We start from the raw sequence: 23,205 nt of genomic DNA, 5'->3' as shown, positions 1-23,205 counted from the left end.
CCCACTAGATAAACAGTAACCTATCATGGAAACTGAAAATATTGTATTTTCTAAAAAAAAAATAATAATATTTTAATTTAAAATTTTGGTTATTGATTAATTTTATTTGACTTTTTATTTCTCCATAAAAAAATATAGGCTATATTCACTACATACTAATTGTGACGAACTTGTTTCCAAAAAACGATAAATACCAATGGGGAATTCCCTTTTATATGAGCCTTTCGGTATTCCTTAGTTACTAAATTAATATTGACCAAAACTGTTCCTTTTCCCAAATGGCATTTAGAGTATTTTGGTAAACAAGTTTTTCATGTCTACATTCAATATACTAAACTATCTAAATATTTATAATATATATTGTAAACTTTTTATTATTGCATATAATTTATATATTTTAAAAATGTTATATTTTTTTTCTAAAATTACTTCAAGACAATAAAACAATCAATTCAAATCTCTTTCCTTAAAGATGCATTATGTAAAATTTAGATAAAGAGCTGGATGTTCTTGCTTTAATTGTTCCAAAATAGATAATTCAAAATTAATATATAAAAAATTTCATTCGAATTACTTTATTCTGAGTTTATTATCGCACCAACGTCACTTGTAAATCAAGACTTAGCCTTGCTTGCTTCACTAGTTTTTAAATTAAATCATTAAATGGCAATCATATTTTAATCTGTTTACATCTGTGCCATCTGATGGTCTAGAGAGTTGATTATAGTCTGTTTACATCTGTGTCATCTGATGGTCTAGAGAGTTGATTATAGTCTGTTTACATCTGTGTCATCTGATGCTCTAGAGAGTTGATTATAGTCTGTTTACATCTGTGTCATCTGATGGTCTAGAGAGTTGATTATAGTCTGTTTACATCTGTGTCATCTGATGGTCTAGAGAGTTGATTATAAGCTGGTCACGTTAATAAATGTCTAAAAAATAATTTATATAACATTTGAAGCCAAAATAAAAACCCTGCAATAGACAGATTTTCCTCTTACATAATGCATCTTTAAAAATAAAATAAAACAGAAAAAAAAACTTTTATCACATCACAACTTCATTTTGATTCAAAAATCAAAACTACATTCTCGAAAAAATCACTAAGTTTAAGGATGACAAGGGCATATGGAAAGGGTCTATGGCTGTATTATTGAGTTAGAGGTTTAGATTCGTTAAGGTTCAATCTATCCATCCATCAAACCCCTTCATCAGATTTTTAGGTTGTTAAAAAATAATTTTTACATGTAGACCATTGATATTGGTTTTGATATTTTTAGGAATTATTCACATATCAGATCTATATTGATAACTATTCTAACTGAAAATTGTTCAAATTACAAACTGTACAAACAGAAAAACTGAAAATTGAAAGATTTCCTAAAATGGAAACATTATTGAATATGATGTATTAAATTTTTCATTGAAATTCTACACCGTCATGTTTTTTTATTAATAAAATATATGTAGTGGTAAAATTTGGAAGACTAAATTTCCTTAGACCTGCAGAGAGAGAGAGAGATACAGAGAGAGAGAGAGAGAGAGAGAGAGAGAGAGAGACGGGGTTTAAGGTCCACTTGACACAAACTAGGTTATTTCCAGACTAACATATGGTTTAATTTTATTTCAATAATTCTGTTAGCAGTGTGAGGGAATCCCACGAGGTTGGACAGGTGACCCTACTCCTTGTCACCTATTATAGTTGGACAGACTGACTCTATATATAGTTGTGGTTAGAATCCTGTGACAACATGAGTATGTAATATGTATATATATGTCAGTATAAGTATGGTATATATAGTATTAGTATAATACTAGACAACCTGTTTTATTTCCTGTCATGATATAAATAAATCTATAACACATGTCATCCACCATGATACAATAACTCTCACATGATAAACATATAAATACTTTCTATACCAACTCATTCACTTCATTTTAAATAAAATGGCCTTTAACATCCTACTCTTCTGTACTAGCCCCAAATTTAAATAAAATTAAGGCGGTTTTACGACATCCTACTTTTTTGCACTAGCCCCAAATTTAAATAAAAGGCGGTTTTACGACATCCTACTTTTTTGCACTAGCCCCAAATTTAATTAAATGCGTTTTTTTAACATCCTAGTTTTTTGCACTAGCCCCAAATTTAAATGGAATGGAGTTTAATGTCCTACTTTTTTGATTTTGCACTAATCTCTATTTTTAAATATAATTGGGTTTTACATCCTATTTTTCAGCTTCAAATTTAAATTTAAATAAAATGTGGTTTAATGTCCTATTTTTCTGCACCAGCCCCAAATTAAAAATAAATTACTGAATTGGTTTTTATCGATCAATGATTATTTTAAATATAGAAAATTCCCACAACTAATTTTAAAGAGTAAGCCCGGTATCAAACATTTCTAAAAGTCCTGCACAAGTTAGACAAATGTTTAAATTCAAATAAAGTCTTGTGTTCCAGCCCACAGGTGTCGGTCGAGACAGTTCATGATATTTTTATAGAATGGCTCCCCCTTGTCAGTGGTGCAGGCAGGCGGGCCTGGCAAAGGGCACTGTCAAGTTGTTGGGGTGCACACAAGAAAGAACCCATGAAAGTTGGAATTTAAAATAAGAGCAGGCCATTATATAGTGCGACTTTCTGGGCAAAATCTTCACCTTAGCACCCTCGAATGGTGTGTCTGTCGTCATTAGTCCAGTCTGAACAGGGAGGGTTGGATGGTCGAATCCCTAGCACATGCGTGCTGTCCTGTATCATACGGTCTGTCATTGAGCCAACCATGGCGGGGTTTCGATTCCCCGGTTGTATGTGACAAGGAATAGGGTCGCCTGTCGAACCTCATGGGTTTTCTCCGTGTCCTCCAGTTTCCTCCCACTGCTAAAGACCCCTATGTGCAAGTGAATTATTGAAATAAAATTGAACCATGTGTTAGTCCCAAAATGGTTAGCACATGCATGCTGCGCTGTATCATACGGTCTGTCATTGAGCCAACCATGGGTTTACTCCGGGTCCTCCGGTTTCCTCCCACTGCTAAAGACCCCTGTGCAAGCAAATTATTGAAATAAAATTGAACCATGTGTTAGTCCCAAAATGACCTAGTTTGTGTCCAGTGGACATTAAACCCCATTTCTCTCTCTCTCTCTCTCTGGTCTGAACAGAACAGTAGGATATGTTAAACCCCAGTAAAATGTCTATTATAACATCTTACCAAGTCCTAAAATTATAAAACTAGTTGCTATATGTCATAAAATTATAAAAATAGTTGCTATAAGTGCACCATCTGGTGTCAAGTGTGCAACAGGTAATGTTGATTTAAGATTAAGTCAATATTCTGACAGAAATATAACAAAATATACAAACTGAAAGTAAAGTTGTTAATCAGTATATAAACTTTACATTACACTTGATAATGAAATAATTAGTGGTCTGACACAGCTGTCAAGGGTGATTGAAACCAGAGCATAATGAATTTATTTATGTTTCAAACAAGGTTTATGTTTGAAAACTTTGCCAGTCGTACATTTTATACGATCAATATTTATGCAACCCTAAAAACTAAGACCTAATTATGTGATAGGTTTAGTGGTTTATACTTCCAACCTGGGGCCTGTTTCATTAAATTTTAACTAAGATAAAATCCAAACTTTATTAATTTGATTGAATAATATTAGACTGATTTTAGTGCTTAGCCAATCAAAATTAAAGTATCTACTAAAATTTGGATTTTATCTTTAGTTAAGATTTCGAGAAACGGGCCCAGAGCGATAACTTTAAATATGTCCTGAATGATAATGAACTTATATAAGTTTACAGGAGAACTCCATATTCCACCTAGAGACTTAACTTTCATGATAATTGAAGTTTGCTAGAGATGCAAAATTCCAAAATCTGTCAAATGAGAGAGAGAGAGAGAGAGAGAGAGAGAGCAATCGACACAAACTAGGTCATTTCGGGACTAACATGTGCTTTATTTTTTTATTTCAATAATTCGTTTGCGCGTAGGGGTCTTTAGCATTGGGAGGAAACCAGAAGACTCGGAGAAAACCCACGACCCTACTCCTTGTCACGTACAAGCGGGGCTGTCAAATAAGAAACCATGTTTGAACTTTTATAAAACTAGCTGGTGTCACTATGGTGAACAACTAGATAAACAATAAAACATCATAGACACTTCCGCGATTTTTGTCACCGCAATGCCACGCAATATGTCGTGGCAAGACGTGCCATTTCGGTGAAGGCCTCTTTGCACCCTGTTGGCCCATTGTGCACTGTGTAGGATTATGTGTTAGGGTTAGGGTAAGGGTTAGGACCTGCAGATTTAGTCAAAGTCTAGAGATGTAAACAGGGCTAGCGCTAACCCTAACCCTGGACCAAGCCTTACCCTAACGCACAATCCACAAATGACGTCATACGTGCAGGGTCGTTCAACCACTATTTGTTTACGCATAGGTTAACTATTGTTTTTACATAGTCCATGTCTGCCCTAACGCAGTGTCCTGCACAACACGCATAGTTCCCACTGTCTTCCTGCATTGATACGCACTGTCAGCCGTGTTTGTACACATGGTTCACACAAGAGGTACGAACATCGATGCAATGCCGAATTTTAGAAAATTTCAAAAATTTTTCTACGACATGGCACGCACGCCTGCACTCTTCACGCACTCCTCATGCTCGTTCCCGAAGTCTATAATCATTGATATGCCAAAGTGCACGCCATTGCGGAAAGAAAATTGTGTCAGGGGGGCTTAACTTGATAAACATTACATAATACCTATGAGATAAATGCTTCGAAATTTACAGGGTTGTTACTGGACACTAGACATGTCACGAGATTCTTAGGACGCAAGACACTTAAAATGGCAAATATTTGTGACTAGATAAAACATAAACATCTTAAAAATCTTGTAAATATTATTAATTAGCAGTAAAACATATTGTTGACTAGATAATAAAATTGATAAAATATATATATTATAAATTGCAAAAATGTTAAAAGTATATAATTTGTAATTAATAAAACAAAAAAGTTGGCTAGTCCTAGTTTAATTTCGTGCAGAAATCAAAATCTCCCTAACTTCATTAAACAGATGACAAAAGCATCCTTACAATCTCAGAAATGCAGTGACATGCATAGTTTTGGTAATGCCTAGAGCCAACTCCATGACGGTGTAAACCATTAAGACTGGATTCTAGTGGTTCAGTACTAACAAAGGGAGACAATTCTAAAATGTAAAATTAGATGACATAAACTTTTATTGAAATTGAATAGGGCAATTTGTACAACAAATGTTAACCCCTTAATATTAATTTCACTCTTTGATTGGATGCCCTCATGAAATAAATGCCAAAGGCCATCACCCCCTCTGAATGCCACCAATGTTATTAACACTTAATTAGTACCTGCATGGACAGCCCTAAACTATAGTTCCACCTAGGGTCACATGAACACCTGTAAACTATTTAAGGACTATACATGTATATATACTCAGACAGTCACAAAACTGAACCATAGATAGGACTAATATTCCTTTGACACACTCAAATATCACAATCTACAAGGGATTCATACAATTATACTTTAAATGGCGGTCAGCGGCTTTAATTTACAAATTGAAATATAGTTAATTTAGACAGCCTTTTAAATTATATATGACTAGAATATAACTTAGACAGCCATTTAAATTATATACGACTAGAATCTTAGTTTTGACTAGATTATATACGGGAAGTAGAAACTTCCCAGAAATGAAATAGGCATATTTAACTAAAAATAGATGTGTGGTATCCATAGTAACTAGAGTCTGGTATCCATAGTAACTAGAGTCTGGTATCCATGGTAACTAGAATACAAGCTTTGACTAGATAATATAGGGAACTGAAAATGGATCTAGTAATACTTAAGTCTAATAGTTTGATGTCCACTGAAACTGGAGTTGTGTAGATTTAGACATCAGTTTGTACAATCATGTATATAAATTATTTTGATCAAGTCACTTAAGTAAATTACACAGTAATGGTGGCAAGGGGGGGGGGGGGGCAGTGGGTATCTCTAGGTGTGGGGTTGAGGGTGTCTTTGGGTGAAGATATACTTTTCAATCAAAGTTCGCTATATCCACGCTCTATTTTCTCTTGTTATGATCAACGCTAAGATACAATTATTTCTGCTGATCGAGTTCCTTATCCAAAACATGTTTGTACACCAATAATTTTCACCTCCATCTCTGCCAAACATTCAAACATTAATACTTCTGCCCATGGAACAATCCTCTCTTGTTATAAAAATTCTGGCCACACTAAAGCTGAAACTGTCCATGCATTTTATAAACAAAACAGGTATATTATAATATCTTCACTTTTCATGCAAAAACAGGTTTTATTGTAAAACTGCTTCCGACACAAGATGATGTTTATGTCTTTCAATAATTAAAGTAATGCTATAAATACCTAAGGTCCATACTCCTGATCGCAACCCTGGTGAATACGACAGGGTTTACTACAGGTTTATGATAAAAGAGATCCTTTAAATAAAAAAATAAAACATTCCATCCTCAAATAATCTAATATATTTAATGCGGAACAGTCAGGGTAAACTTGGGTTCTGTATCAATCGTATAAAATCGCCTTTTCTTCTCTGGTAAAGGAGTTGTCTCCCTTTTAGAGCTCCAGTGAAAAACTATCTCTTGATCAGACGGGCATGTCTTACGGAAGGTGTCGTTATTGTAAGCGGTTTCCATGTAGCGCCAAAAATGCGTATATTTTCGAGGTATCAGGAAATCTTTGAAGGCTTCGGCTGCGATGCGGATGTGCTGTAATTTGGGCATTACCAGACAATCTAGGTGCGTGATGGAGTTACCTGCCAGGTATTTCGTTTCCGTCCTCGCCAGGTAATCGTTAATTGATTTAATCTCATTTAAAAGTCCCTCTGCTGTGCTACTCACATTTTTAATAAAAAAGTTAAATTTTGAGAAAATGTCCAGACACTGGGAGTGGGCTTGTAGGTTATCATAGCGTAGATCAGGTTTCAGAAAATTCTCATCTATATATTGAACGATTTCATCGGAGTCGATGACCACTTCATCTCCGTGTTTAAACACAGGTAGCCTATTAGCGTATTGTTTGAATTCAGGTAACGGTCGTGCCATATTGACGGTGTTTATGTTATAGGTTAACGACCCGCCCTTGGCTTTCAAGTCTAGTACCATGTAGAATCTCTGACAGAATGGGCATGCTCCGTAACATTCTCCGTCCATTCCCGCCTTGACATACAGGACCACATGATTAGATATGTTCTTCTGACTCATCTTGACACCTGTCACACCTGAAAATACAAAACATAATGATAAGTTAAAATACTTAATCGGGGGCAGGTCCAAAAGGGTTGGGGGGGTCCAAACCTCACCCTGCTCAGCTACATAAAAAGTTTTGTAAAACAACACTTTATGAGAAAAGTGTAACGGTTGTGTGCTTTATCCTTTACCATCAGATAGTGGGGTTGGGATTGGCATTCAAAGCGTGAAATAATAATATACATGTAGAAATGTGTTTTATCACAATTAATCCTATTTACTCATTGTCAAAATTGACATCAAACGAGGTGATGGATTTCTCTCGGAAAAAAAAGCCCAATGTGCATGTATGCCTACATAATTTGGAGACAATGATGGCATCATGCATTGTCAACTGTCAAATATCCTTAACAGGAGCCTGTCAAGCCCTCTCCTGCAATGCAAAAATTCCTAGATCTGCCTCTGGTAATTCGATCTTTTTATTTCCAAATCCACCGATTCCTTAAAAGTAGAATAGAAGAGAAAGTTATCTGAATACATCATTATATCCATATCGACTAAGGCTAATAATTGTTATTTCCATATCGACCAAGACAAGTAATTGTTATTTCCATATCGACCAAGACTAGTAATTGTTATTTCCATATCAACCAAGACTATAGTAATTGTTATTTCTATATCGACTAAGACTAGTAATTGTTATCTCTACATGTATATGAAGAGCCCCGGGGAAGAACGATCTAAGTCATTTTTTCAATGAACCCCAGTTAATGGTGCCATCTGGTAGTAAATTGTATAAGCTTTCTGTGGAACATTCTATTTCAGGTAAAAACAATCGGAGTCACATTGAACCAAGGCCCTTCTAAAATGGCCTTCTGGACAAATATAAGTCCATCGTACCCTTTATTTGACCATAATTTGGCTGAAAAGTGGAAGTCAGTTGTTGTACTGGTAACTATGATTTGTATTAAACATCATTTTGAAGTTGTAATTAAACCCATTCGTTGTTCTGTTCGCATCAAGCATTCTCGTCCAAAAGTCTGTTTTGCCGTATATATTTATGCAAAAAGACAAAAATGTGACTTAGATCGATCTTCCCCTGGAATCTTCATCTACATGTATATGTGACAGCTAGAGAGAGAAATGGGGTTTAACGTCCACTTGACACAAACTAGGTCATTTCAGGACCAACATATGGTTCAATTTTCTTTCAATTATGCACTTGTGCATAGGGGGTCTTTAGCAGTGGGAGGAAACCGGAGGACCCAGAGAAAACCCACGAGGTTGGACAGGTGACCCTACTCCTTGTCACGTACAACCGGAGATTTGAAACCACGCCAGTTGACTCAATGACAGACCTTATGATACAACGCGCATGTGCTAACCATTCCGCCATCCAACCCTCCTTCATCTATATGTAATTTTATACGCACCACATTAACCTATGTTAGTAGTCATGCCATTTGTTAATTGGATAGTTCTCAGTTAAATAATTGTTTTGTTTCCACAGTAAAAAGGATGTTGATGACTTGGTCGGTTGGAAAATCTTTTTAATTTTTAATTTTTTTTGGGTAGGGTTTGTATTTTTTATTTCCTGGCATTTCTAGGTTAATTAGTGAGTAAGGTTTTAATACTTAAATTTCAGTGTTGGCATTTATACTAAGAAAATCACGCCAAGACCGAGTTTTAGGGCCTGGAAAATGAGAGAAAAACGTTTAGGGTCAGCAGTTGGCCTTACAGATGTAAATAATTTGTGCCAATTAAATATGTGTGATTGTGTTTATATATCAGAGGACACCAAGATTCTTCTGTCTTTTGACTCACTAATTACAAATAATAGCCTGCACCGTCTGAGGTCACCAGGTTTAATTGTTGATAGATATATTCTGTCATATACTGACAGATAGACAGATAGAGTAATTAATACATACATGTATATATATGTTATTATCTACATCCTCAGATCCATTCATTCATTCATTATTCAGTCATTAATGGGGGAGAGACAGAAGGAGAAATGGGGTTTAACATCCAACTGACACAAACTAGGTTATTTCAGGACTAACAAATGGTTGAATGTTATTTCAATAATTCCCTTGCGTGTAGGGGGCTTTAGCAGTGTGAGGAAACCCATAATGTGGGGATTCGGTGTCACTTTAAATCACAAAGTCTGACATTGTTTTGATCCCCGGTTGTATATGTGACAAGGAGTAGGGTTGTCTGTCCAACCTTAAAATTGTGGGTTTTCTCTGGGTCCTCAGGTTTCCTACCACTTCTAAAGACCCCTAGCTACCACAAGCGAATTATTGAAATATAATTGTATCATGTGATAGTTCCGAAATAACCTGGATGGTGTCGAGTGGATGTCGATGTCAAATCCAGTTAGAGTAGAACAGTAGAACATTAAATCCCATTTCATTTCATTAGTCCACTTTACCTGATCACCTACAGGTAATACAGGTGTTAGTATGTGATGTTATAAAGATCAAGGTATTTAACAGTATAACATGTTGAAGGACAAACTTGATGTATACCCTTTAATATTTTACATAGACATGTTGTATTTATTCATCTATCTTATCACTTAGATCATTCATCCATCCATCCATCTTACATGTATTAGCTATAATCATTCATTCATCCATCCATCTGATTAGTTCAGATCATTCATCCATGTTATTAGCTCAGCTTATTCATTCATTATATTATCTCAGATCATTCATTCATTCATCCATCATTTTAGATCAGATCTTTCATTCATCATATTAGCTCAGATCTCTCACTCATAGTTCTATATAAAAATCCAGTAACCTACAAACTATCAACAATATATCAACATAAATCATGTTCCTGGCTTTTATTCATCCTTCATTCCATCTAAGAATACTGACCAATGACCTATAGTATACTATCTGCATCAACATAAATCATGTTCCTAGATTTTATTCATCCTTCATTCTATCTAACAATATTGACCTATGACCTATAGTATACCATCTACATCAATATAAATAACCTTCCTGTCTTTTATTCATCCTTCATTCTATCTAGCAATGTTGACCTATGACTTACATGTATGTACTGTATAAGCATTATAGCAAATACCAACATCAATATAAGTCATGTTTCTGGAATCTATTCATCCTTCATTCTATAGACGAATGTTGACCTATGATGACCTATGTTTACAGTAACACACCCACATTTACATCAACAGTTAATTGGTGTTCATGTCTTTTTCACAGAATGTTGACCTATGACCTATGTATAATCACTATAGCAATATAAATCATATCTTGTCTTTTATTCTTCCTTCATTGTATCTAAAAAATGTTGACCTATGACCTATGTATAAGTACTATACCAACTAATGCAGGAACATCAATATAAATCATAGCCTGTCTATTATGCATCCTTCATTCTATCTATAAATGTTGACCTTTGACCTATGTATAAGCACTAAAGCACTAATGTAGGAACATGGACATAAATTATGATGTTTCTGTATTTTATTCATCCTTCATTCCATCTAAGAATTTTGACCTTCACAAACATCAGCATAAATCATGTTTCTGTATTTTATTCATCCTTCATTCCATCTAAGAATTTTGACCTTTACAAACATCAACATAAATCATGTTTTTATTCATCCTTTATTTTATCTGAGAATGTTTATCTACAAACATGTAAGTAGTATAATATAGTATATGACATACCATCATGTTGTTATTAATATCAACTGGCTTATAACCACTACTACTTATCTATATATACACTGTATACTATAATATAGTATATGACATACCTGTTATTATTATCAACTGACTAATAACCACTACTTACTTACCTATATATACTATACACTATTACTACTAAATAATGTCTTACTCAGCATTTATATATATTACATGTACCTACTTATATATAAATCTATTTATCTATGTCTAGATAAACAACAGTTAGGCCAAACCAAATTTAATTTTTACTTCTTGATCAATTAATACCGCACTCAATTCTTGTGTACGATGTTTTGTTAAAATTTCAAGACTTAAATAATTGGAACTTAAAACTTTTGAGAAGAGCAACAAGGTATTTTTATTAAAGGAGCTAAATCGCTAATATTTGGGACCTAGAAATTGACTAAAATGGGTCGCAACGCATATAATAAACTGATTAACATTCAATTGTTTCCGTTTTTACTCTAATTTCAAATCAGTTATGTCCAGCGAAATATGGCACGCGTCTCAACCGAATTGAAATTTCTAGCGTCTATTGCGCATGCTCTCGTTCTTTCTGGTCACTTGTTACAAATGACGTTGAAACGCACTATGGTACACGATTCGTGTACCAATGGTAAAATGTTTATTTTGTCTTAAATATTGGACATCAGAAGCCTATCTTTTCCTGGTAAGATTACAACATCAATGTTGATTTGAATTGACAAATAATTCATATTTTCAACGTGTAAGACTTTGGATGATATTGAGTTAGAGACTTAGCTACATTAACAATTAGTCTTTTTAAAAAACAAAACTATCATATGGAACCCATTTACTATTTTAATTAAACCGATGTTTCGCTGAGCGTTCTCTCAACTTCGGTTAATTATTTGTTACTTGTTTTTGTATTTAAACCTTCTCTACATTATTTTCATCACTTATCTGTGATATCACCTGGGTGGAAGCGGTGTTTAAATAAAGCTATTTCACACATATATTTTCATCATCATTTGCTTGAAAACGTTGAGTGAAACATCGCTTTAATTAAAATAGTAATTGTGTGCCATGTTTTTGTGTTTATTAGTGTGTCAATTGCTAAATGCCGCTCAAAGAAGAAGTTAGTCTTGGTGGTAGAATATTTAATGGTTGTTCCTGAAGACCAGAGATTTTAATTAGAGTGGCCTGAACACATGTTTTATCAGTAAACAAACTTTTTATAAAATAAACAACCCACATTAACAGATTTGTATCATTTATATCCTGCACCAACCGGACAAAGACGGGCATGAAGTTTGCTAATGAGTGACATTTTGCCATGACAGCGGCATTTCCGTCTATACTCGTCGAATTCCAACAGCCAATGGCCCTCTATGTGTACACCGATGGGATCTCGGTGTTTCATCCCATCTGAACAACTAGGCTCTCCATCCTACACCACTAACAAGGTGAAATAAGGCTGGAACATCACTGGATCCGGCACCATCCAAAATCAACAACACAATTTCACCAAGCTACATAAGCGCACATATATAAAATATCACCTTCAGAATTTCTCAATTAAAATCAGATCACACAGATGTAAAATATTAAATCAAAATCAACCGCATAATTTCACAAGTAAAAATCTATCGATATAGATACATGTATGTTTAAAATATTAAATCACTTACTAAAATTCTGAAAATCAACCACACAATTTCATAAATAACATCGACTGATATAGGCGCATGTACAATATTAAAAACCTTAATAATATTTTCAAAATACCTTTTTAATACCTTACTAATATCCTCAAAATACCTTACTAATATCTCCTCAAAATACTGTACTAATATCCTCAAAAAACTTACTAATATCCTCAAAATACTTTACTAATATCCTCAAAAACTTTACTAATATCCTCAAAATACCTTATTAATATCCTCAAAATGCCTTATTAATATCCTCAAAATCAAACAGTATTTTACATATAAAATTAATATCTTACTAAAATTCTCAAAATCAACTAAGGAATTTCAAAAATAAAATTAACTCACATAAATACTTTGATAAATCATCAACCCCACAATTTCACCAATCCACCAATCTCAAGATATAAAACTTTTATCAGAGGTGATATGAAGTATATAAGGTACCCAGTCTAATGGAGTGTGGTATATATTATATATACACCAGTCTATATCACCTGATAAACTCTTTCAATCTGTCAAAACATTACATATCCTACTTTATTTATACCATACCCTTATATACCATACTCACGTATACCATGGTTTATAACTTTGGCCTAAATACCTACAGATCTACATTATTCATGGGAAAAAAATGGAATTTTCCAATTTGTGCCACTTAATTGAAATTGAAGATAAGTCAATATAGAAACTTTTTTTTTAACGCTAATTAAAACGGTAAAGTCATTGATCGTTATTTGCAAGATTGTTAACCTTGAAAACTACAATATTGTGAAAAATAAATCGCTAAGGGAATATCCAAACATGTTGTTCATATGGTGAATTGAAATTTTTCAACAGTCTGCACTGTAGATGATATTTATGTGAACACATGTCAGGGCCACTTATTATTTTTACTGATGGTCCACATTTTAATTCATCTGAATCAAAGCAGGCATATTAAACCTTGTTTCATTTTGTAAGAAATGAAATGAAATGAAATGAAATGGAGTTTATATATAACATCCTACTGTTCTGCTCCGAACTGGGCCAATGAAGACAAGCAAAAACCATACAGTGTACTATGAGGGAAATTTTGCCCTGACAGTGGCGTTACAGACTACTCTTATATCGAATTCCAACTGTTTTAAGTGCAAGCCAATGTGTACACCAAATCTTGGTTTATCTTCCCATTCGAATGACTATACATAGTCCCTTGCCAGGACCTCTAACTGCCACCACTATGGGGAACCACACCGGAAAATCCTAATAAAATTATCGGCCAAAGCAGGGATTGAACATTGAACCTAAAGGTTAGCGAGCCGTCCTATTCACTCAGTCACCATGGCTCCCCCATTTTGTAAGAACAAATTGATAGAACGATTCTAATTTATAATCAGGATCTTATTTATATCTATCTTTTATTGGAATCAACGAGATATAGACAAGATTTTAATTTTCTTTCTGGTTGTTGCACACGAAAAACGTGATTTAAACATACAAAAATAGAGGAAATAAGTGGAAGAAGGAAATTGGATGATAGCCAATTATATAACGAGACTTGGCTTAACTTACTTCATTCACCTACTAGATAAAATAAATATCAATATATATACAGAAAATAAATAAAATGTGGATTTAACGTCCTACTCTTCTGCACCAACCGGGAGTAAACTTGACACAAACTAGGTCCTTTCGATTTCGGGAGTAACATATGGTTCAATTTTATTTCAATAATTCGCTTTCAATAGGGTTCTTCAGCAGTGAGAAGAAATTGGAGGACCCGGAGAAAACCCGCGAGGTTGGACAGGGCCCTTATTCACGAAAACTTAAACTAAGTTACAACCAAAATTTTAAGAAATACTGCAACTTCATTATCATGATGAAGGAGAATTTGGCAACGAACAGCTTCTATTCGTTTGGATGTGAAGGAAATATGAGTTCCTGTGTGTTGTTGCACGTTAAAGAACTCTTGTCAGTTGGAATTCAACAAAAATAAAGGTCATAGCTCACTACTGGTCATCCAATCAAATTGCAGTATTTCTTAAAATTTCGATTGTATCTTAGTTTAAGTTTTCGTGAATAAGGGCCCTGGTGACCTTACTCCTTGTCAAGTACAAGTGGGGAATCGAAACCAACCCCTGCACGAACTGGAATAATGAAGACGGATATACACAATTCAGTGAGCTATGACCTTTATTTTTGTTGAATTCCAACTGACAAGAGTTCTTTAACGTGCAACAACACACAGGAACTCATATTTCCTTCACATCCAAACGAATAGAAGCTGTTCGTTGCCAAATTCTCCTTCATCATGATAATGCGTTGAAATATTCTGAGGAACTATTTCGGGGCCAATAAACTAAATTCTCTTATCGTTATTTGAGATATTTTTAATCGTTAGTAAATTACAAGACTGTAAAAGTTGAATCTCTATAATCAGCTCATAAAATGTTCAATTACATACAATATTTACACAATCTGATTGAAATACACATCTATAGGTCGAGTCAGAGGTCAAACGAGCGGCTTTTGGCCCTATGACATCAGACATTGATTAAACAATCTAGTGGTTTACCCACAGTTCTGTACAGCGCAGGCAAAGAACTTGCCGTAACAGGCTAATCCCTCACTTCAACCAGAACTTCGGTAGTATAACAACTCTTCCAGATCCTAGTGTTGTGAAGACAAGTAAAACGAAATTTTGAACTATAAAAAACGAAACGAAATAGGATCTGTTTTAATCAAGATTGATATTTACAAAGATGACGAATTGAAAATTTTGCAGCATTCAACATCTTCTACAGATGATATACGATAGTCAACATGGACGTAAACTAAAACAGACATAATTTACGGTATACAAATATATATCATTGGATACGTATTAAATATATATTCACCTGGGATTTTTATGGCCATTATGACCAATTTATGGCTATTGTGTCTATAATAATAGGTGTTTTGACCAAATTTTTGTGATTTTTTGGTATGAGACTGTTTCAGCAATAACTCATATAAACAACCCAGCACCAACAATAATTTTTTGATGGGCCTCTCTTTAAATCTGATTGACTCCTATTCAAGGGATTATCTGTTGTTCCTGCATACCTGGATTTTTTTACCTATAATTTTTGGCTCAGTCTTGTTTTAATCCGATTGAATTCAAGCCAGGAGATTATCTACTGATGATGTTTGGATTTTCTTTTCTTTTAATTAAATGTTAAACATACATTAGGCAAGATCTAAATCTGCCTATTGCAGGTCTTTCCTTAGGCCTGAAATGTTATCTAACTTATTAATTAGACATTAATTAACCTATCCAGACCATAATCATCTCTTGATGTCATCGCTAGCCTGCGATATTTACTGGAATGGAATCCGACCTGCTGTTCAACGCTCATTTATGATCAAATCCAAAAATGGATAATCGAGACTATGTATTTTATCGTACCGACTTTAGTATATGATGATCGAGGCTAGGCCTAAAATTCAATCGCTAATATCTTGGTTCAGGGTGGATCAATTTGACTAAAATTTTCAGCATATTGCCTTTACATTATCTAGTTTTTAACTATTATAGTGAGAACTGCCAACTCTTTATCTAATCTCCCATAATTCCCCTTTAAATAGTCCCCTTTAAATAACCATCAGCTTTAATATACAACGCTGAGAAAACTATCCCCACCTTAAAACTTGCCAGGAAAAGTCAATTTACTCTTCTCACTGGATTTGTCAAACTTCTCCCTGAATCAACCATTGATGAAATAATAAAAACTTGTGTCTATTTATCATGTTATATCACACCTATATAACAACGATGACCTTTATTTTTATCTAATTATCTTTTCCTTTTCCCTGATTTAAACCAACAGGTAAACCTCAAGAAGTATCTGAAAATAAATACTTTTCAAATATCCTCCACTTTAACCCTTTAAGCACTGAGTCCCTGAAAGTTTGCTGTCTATACAATGGGTGACAGTCATTACCTAGATTGCTTTAACCCTATAAGCATTGAGACCCTGAACGTTTTGCAGTCTATACACTGGGTTACTGTGACAGTTATTGCCTAGATCACTTTAACCCTATGGGCACTGAGTCCCCAAATATTTCGCTGTAAATACACTTAGTTTCTGTGAGAGTTTTTGCCTCTATCGCTTTTCAAATATCCTCTGATTGGAGCACTGAGTCCCTGAACGTTTTACGGTCTATACACTGGGTTCCTGTCACAGTTGTTGCCTAAGATCTCTTACATCTTAGTGTAAACAAGAGTAAAGAAAGGGCTGCACGTTTTGTCATCACTACAACGTTACTATCTTGATTTATCGCTAATATTCCACCTTGTAGTAGAGTTGAGCCAGCAGTTGTTCTCTCAACAACTAAAGTCCAGATATAAAAAAAGCTGTTCTGTGTATACGTTTACATACACGTAAAAAAACAATATTCTATTCTCAGAAAAGAATTGTGGAACATGCTATGTTACAAAACATACAAAAAAGTTATTTAACCAATTTATGAAAATTACGAATAATATAAAATTAAAAGAAACAAACAATAATGATCACACTGTGGACCAGGAACTGACCATGTTGTTGGATGAAATTCAAAAAACTAATTCACCAAATCGATGCAGAATTGTTCAAAGAACAAACATGCCAATTTTCATGTCGATCGGTCTTGAATTGACGGAGCCTTAGACTTTTTGGAAGAGCTTCATCCCAAGAACAAGTAGAACAAGGTGAGTAGGGTTAATGACCAGTTCTTAGTCCCCCACAAATTCTAGGTACTAGTTGTGATTTGATGAGGAGTGGGCAGAAACTCACGTAACACACTGCATTGTGTATGACAGTTTTCATTCCCTGGTTTGTAGGATGTTAAACTTGGGTAGTTTGAGGCACTAGAGAATTTATTAGTTTTGGGCAGTCAGGCACTAAAGGGTTAAGTTAGGAAAATGTGACTCAGGCAGTTTGAGAGAGAGAAAGAAAAGGGGTTTAACGTCCACTCAACACACACTAGGTCATTTCGGGACTAACACGTGGTTCAATTTTATTTCAGTAATTCGCTTGCGCGTAGGTGTCTTTAGCAGTGGGAGGAAACCGGAGGACCCAGAGAAAACCCACGAGGTTTGACAGGCCACCCTACTCCTTGTCACTTACCCAGGGAATCGAAACCCCGCCAGTTGACTCAATGACAGATTGTATGATACCGCGCACTTGCTAACCAATCGGCCATCCAACCCCCCCAGGCAGTTTGAGACATAAAAGAATGAATTAGTTTTGAGTGGTTCAAGAGCTAAAGGGTTAATCTAAGAAAGGTAAATGTTTATTGGCAATCTGCCATAGTTCCTCTTTAATAAAGACCCAGTAGAAGGTGTCAGGTAATTAGTAATATCTTAATTAATTCAACCATTAATTATACCTATTATATCATACCTTTAATTAACTTATCTACAGGTAAACGTGATACCTGACTGTGTGAGAAAGTATGACAGGTATTCCAGATATTTACATCTTAATTAAATATTTGTTTAATTTGTCACATAATTACATTTCTCAACCTTTAAATATGTTCATTAAATTCATACATACCATCTTAATGAATGAATGAATGAATGAATGAATAGCTCAACTGTAGTTAATGAATAAAAGAATTGAAGTTTGGATGGATGGATGAATGAACTGGCCATCAAATAACATTGAAAGAGAAGACAATTGAATGAATGATTAGCTGGATGAATGAATTGAAGAATGAGTGGGTGTATAGATTGAATGAATGAAGGTTAGGTAGATGAATGAAATGAAGGTCAAAATGAACCAGGCAAGAATTTAATGAATGAACTGATAACTTAAGGAATGAATTGAAGGGTGAAGTTTGGGTGGATGAATAAATAGATAGTCATAAAAATGAATAAATAAATGGATGGATGAATGAATGAAATATTATGAAAACTGAATTATTGACATCTTAATGTATAAAAATGTATCTGTAACAAGTAGGACACAAGTGTTTAAGATATATCACCAGTTTACATGTGTTATTATCTATGTTACATGTAGATAAAAATAACCAATATATATAAACATCTTGGCTAATATTTAACATAGTATATTCATATACTCATATTATTATCATATATTAAATTTTACTGCTTTCAATTGATATTCATTAATTCCTGATATTATGTTATATTTTATGTGGTTATCTTTTATAATGATATATTAAATATTTTTATCATTGATATATTTTGTTAACATTAACTTGTATGCAAAGTCATTCAAAGCACTTGATGAAGACTGTTTGTTGTTGGTAGGGTTAAATGTCAACTTCCACCAATAAGTTATCTTATTCTAGTGATGCCTTTACAAATCTTTAGTTCATTTATGCAATAAAAAGTCTAATTATTTGTTTGTTTTATTTGAGTATTTTTAATCTGTGACATCATTACCTAAATCATCAAGTTTCCTTTTATAAGGATCGCTGTAAAAACACAAAAATAATGGCCACACAAGAACAAGTATGAGGGAAAATATGTTTTGGGGATATGTACATGTTTCTGCATTCCTCATAATTCATCTTTAGGTGATGTGTGTCTACTGTCCCTCTAATTTATGTTTAGGTGATGAGTACATGTATCTGCCTTCCCCCTAATTTATGTTTTAGTATATTAAGAAGACATTTAGACCAGTGTACATGTACCTGACATTCCCTAATAATTATCCCACCATATCTTCCCCCTGCACCTCAACATTTCACATTTTATGTGGTCACTTTCAGGATTGTTACCGGTATGTTTTTTGGGTCTGTGTTTTGTTGCACAGTTTTCCTCCACTGTATATTATCAATTGATGTGGTAAATAAACTATTATATCTTTAATCTTTTCTCTAAATTAGACAATGTATACGTTTTTATTATAATACTTGTACAGGTATTAACTTTAATAAAATTTAAAAAAAAGATATTTAGGTTTTTTTCTTTATAAAATCATTAGGCCACACTAAGTAGAGTTTCTGTTCTTTAGGACCACCTGTTCTTTAGGACCACCTGTTAAAAATGCTTCAATTTTATTAAAATACTGATCTATATTTCGTTTCGTTTTTTATACTTTCGATCTGACTGGTTGTAGTGGAAGGTTGCGTCAGGGGTCATACGAGCGGCTTTTGACCCTATTAGTAAGTGCAGGAGGACCGCACTACATGCAAAACAAATATTCACAAGATAAATCTGTGGACAAGACAAGCCATCAGGCATTTGATTAACCAATCAGCATTGATGTTTCTAGTGTGAACGCCAAGGATTCGCTGCAACAGACCGTTTCATTGGCTAATCCCTCACATCAACCTGAACACAGTTTATATAACAACTCTTCCAGATTCTAGTGTAGTAAAGACAAGTAAAACGAAACGAAATATGATCTGTGTTTTAATCAGATTGAAAATGCTGCCTCCAATTTCTTCTGGGAAAAAACTAATTTAAAAACTTGAAGTGTTTAATTACTTCTCTCCGAAGATTTTAGTTCAAGAAATTTGAGTTTTGAAGTTTTAAGAAAACATCGAACACAAGAATTAATACTTCAATATGTGGGGCTTTATTCTTTTATAACGTTTAATCACCAAAGTTAAATATTGGCTAGACTATCCAACACTCAAATTATTGACTAGACTGGCCTAGCTATAAAATCTGTCCTATACTCAAATTATTGCCCTATAATAGTTGGTGATTTATGTAATTTTTAATTAAAAGAGCACATAATAAAATGTGCAACCTAACTGAAGCCAGGTAACTTTGGTGGGAGGGTCATCATCATCATCATTATCATTACAGAAATGAAATGGGGTTTAAAGTCTTACATTCTGTAGCAGCTGGGATAATGAAGACAGGCAACTATACGCTGTACGTACAGTATGTTATGCATCGACCAATTCTTATTTCAGATTCGAACTGTCAAGGGTTATTTTATGTGTTCACAGGAGTTCATTTTTCATCCCATCCAAACAACTAGATACTATGTTGCTGACCAGGCACAGGTCAACCTGGCACTCCATCATGCATTTTATATAGTGATATCCAGGTTAGAGACCAGGTAAAGTGTTTGGCTGTCTTCATTAGTCCAGTCCGTGCAGAACAGAGAGAGAGAGAGAAATGGGGTTTAACGTCCACTCGACACAAACTAGGTCATTTCGGGACTAACGTATGGTTTAATTTTATTTCTATTATTCTCTTGCGCGTAGGGGTCTTTAGCGGTGGGAGGAAACCGGAGGACCCGGAGAAAACCCACAAGGTTGGACAGGCGACCCTACTCCTTGTCACGTACAACTGGGGAATCGAAACCCCGCCAGTTGACTCAATGACAGACCGTATGATACAGCGCGCGCGTGCTAACCATTCGGCCATCCAACACACACCACCCCCCCCCCCCCCCCCCCCCCCGTGCAGAACAGTAGGATCTTATACCCAGTTTCATTTATTACAATTGGTGGACAGAATTATTCAGAGTTATTTAAAAACTTGATAAGAATTTTAAAAATTTGGTTGACCACCCTTAAAATGTCAAGTTAATTTATTATTAATTGATTACAAGAAAATGTTTCTAAACATCGAAAAGAAAACTGTGAACAAAAATGATCATCACATTTTTTAAAAAATTATTATGTCTGTGTTGACTTTGTTGTAAATGAAAACACGATCAGCTCCATGAACAGAAATCTCCGTTTATTTACAATATTGATAATCCATTCTAAACACATGTTAGTGTGAAATATCAACCATGGTATATTGTACGTAATGCACAGTTAAAGTGCATGATCGCAAATAACCCCAGCTTGCCACCTCACCAAGTCCTCAAATACCGGTAATCGATTTCTTGTTTACTGCGCAAAGATGCAAAATAAATTAACAAGTAAAATCTGTTATCAGACAGGCCTATTTTCGAATTATTATGCTAAAAGTCAAGAAAATGTTTCTACACAATGTCTAAAAGTCAAACAATAACTGGCGTAGATTTTTACCTACCTTTCTCCTGAGTCGTCTGCTAACAGATTAACTCAGCTGGCAGGATAACGGTTTCATATATCACGTGTTCTATGAATAGCCTACAGGATATAACCGATCGTGCCATTGGCTCAACTATAAAATATATAAGTAGCAACCAATGAATATCTACGAAACAAAATATTACGCTTTTGACCATATAAAGCATCTGGTTGTCATTGATAGGGCGAAGGCGGGTCTAAAGTAAAAGTAGAAAAGTTATTAATAGAAGCGCGTGCCCGTTATTTATAGATAGAACAAATATAAGAATTGAGAGAAATGGCTCCGCCTGCCAGTTACTAAAGATACCTCATATAACGAAGTGTCCATGACTATTACTATAGGCCTTTATTGTTAAACTATAAATTCACATTAAAGATTAATCCAAAAGATCTAGAAATAGGGGTATCTGGGCTAATAAATTTCATATAATTTTGCATGAAACTATTGAAACATTTAAAAAGAATAATTTTACGATGGTTAGATCGCTCTAATTTAATTCCAAGAAGAAACATTTATCACAAAAGTGTCGACAGCTGGCCAACCTCGAGGTGGGTTTTCTCCGTGTCGACCGGTTTATTCCCACTGTTAAAGACCCCCTACACCCAAGCGAATTAGTGAAATAAACTGTACCACAGTTTAGTCCCGAAATAACCTAGTTTGTACTGAGTTTGGCACTGTGGTGGTCCGGGGTTATCGAACCCATGGTGTTAGCCAAGAAAAGGTTCCCAGCTAGGATTTTCGGAGGCCTGACAAGGAAAAGCGTTTAGTCGTTCGGGTGGGATGTAAACCTGGGGGCCACGTGTACACGTACCCGACATGGCGTATCCCCCATTTCCCTCATAGCACACTACATGGCGTATCCCCCATTTCCCTCATAGCACACTACATGGCGTATCCCCTATTTCCCTCATCGCACACTGCGTGGCGTATCCCCCATTTCATAGCACACTACATGGCGTCCTCGGTATCCCCGTCTCCATTAGCCCGTTGGCGCAGAAAAGAAGAACAACCCATTTCAGATTACTGTATGCATATTTAATGTGTATTTACCGTGATATTTTTTGGAGGTGGGTGTGTGTGTGTGTGGGAGGGGGGGGGGGTATGTGGCGATATATACACTGATAATGTACGTGCAACATAGGGGGTTCACACATGACACATGGTTTATATTTGTAATAAATTCAATAATTATTCTTTATAGGCATTTGTAACCGAATAGAGCAATAACATATTTATGGAAGAACAATTACTAATACTCGCTTAACGACGGTTGGCTTTTAAAACCGGTCGACGCCCGTTTCGTGGTGCTGGCTTAACGACTTTTACATTTCATATTTAAACAATGTCTGTTTTTATCATAATCTATGGTTTTGCAATTTTGTCACATCTGAATAATGTGTTGTGTTAAAAATTATTAATCTTGTTAACAAAAATTTGTTAAAAATAAAGGAAAGACAAACAGACAAGAAATTGACTTTTATTTCAAATCATTTAT

General features: G+C 34.7%; 1 protein-coding gene across 2 annotated transcripts; it reads right to left on the bottom strand.

Annotated features, from left to right (window-relative positions):
- Positions 1 to 83: 83 nt before the first annotated feature.
- On the bottom strand, positions 84 to 21,753 carry LOC126828680 (chloride intracellular channel protein 2). 2 transcript variants are annotated; one of them, XM_050558607.2, is made up of 2 exons: positions 21,690 to 21,753; positions 84 to 7,322 (listed from the first exon to the last, which is right to left on the bottom strand). In XM_050558607.2, exon 2 carries the CDS (start codon positions 7,303 to 7,305, stop codon positions 6,571 to 6,573), a length of 735 nt encoding a protein of 244 aa, XP_050414564.1. In that variant the 5' UTR covers positions 7,306 to 7,322; positions 21,690 to 21,753; the 3' UTR covers positions 84 to 6,570. The 2 variants fall into 2 exon arrangements, with proteins under 2 accessions (XP_050414564.1, XP_050414565.1); XM_050558608.2 differs by lacking the exon at positions 21,690 to 21,753 and adding an exon at positions 16,368 to 16,429.
- Between the last annotated feature and the right edge of the window lie 1,452 nt (positions 21,754 to 23,205).

The sequence above is a fragment of the Patella vulgata genome, chromosome 7 (assembly GCF_932274485.2).
Source record: "Patella vulgata chromosome 7, xgPatVulg1.2, whole genome shotgun sequence".
Lineage (NCBI taxonomy): Eukaryota > Metazoa > Mollusca > Gastropoda > Patellidae > Patella > Patella vulgata.
This window is presented reverse-complemented; position numbering and strand designations above follow the sequence as displayed.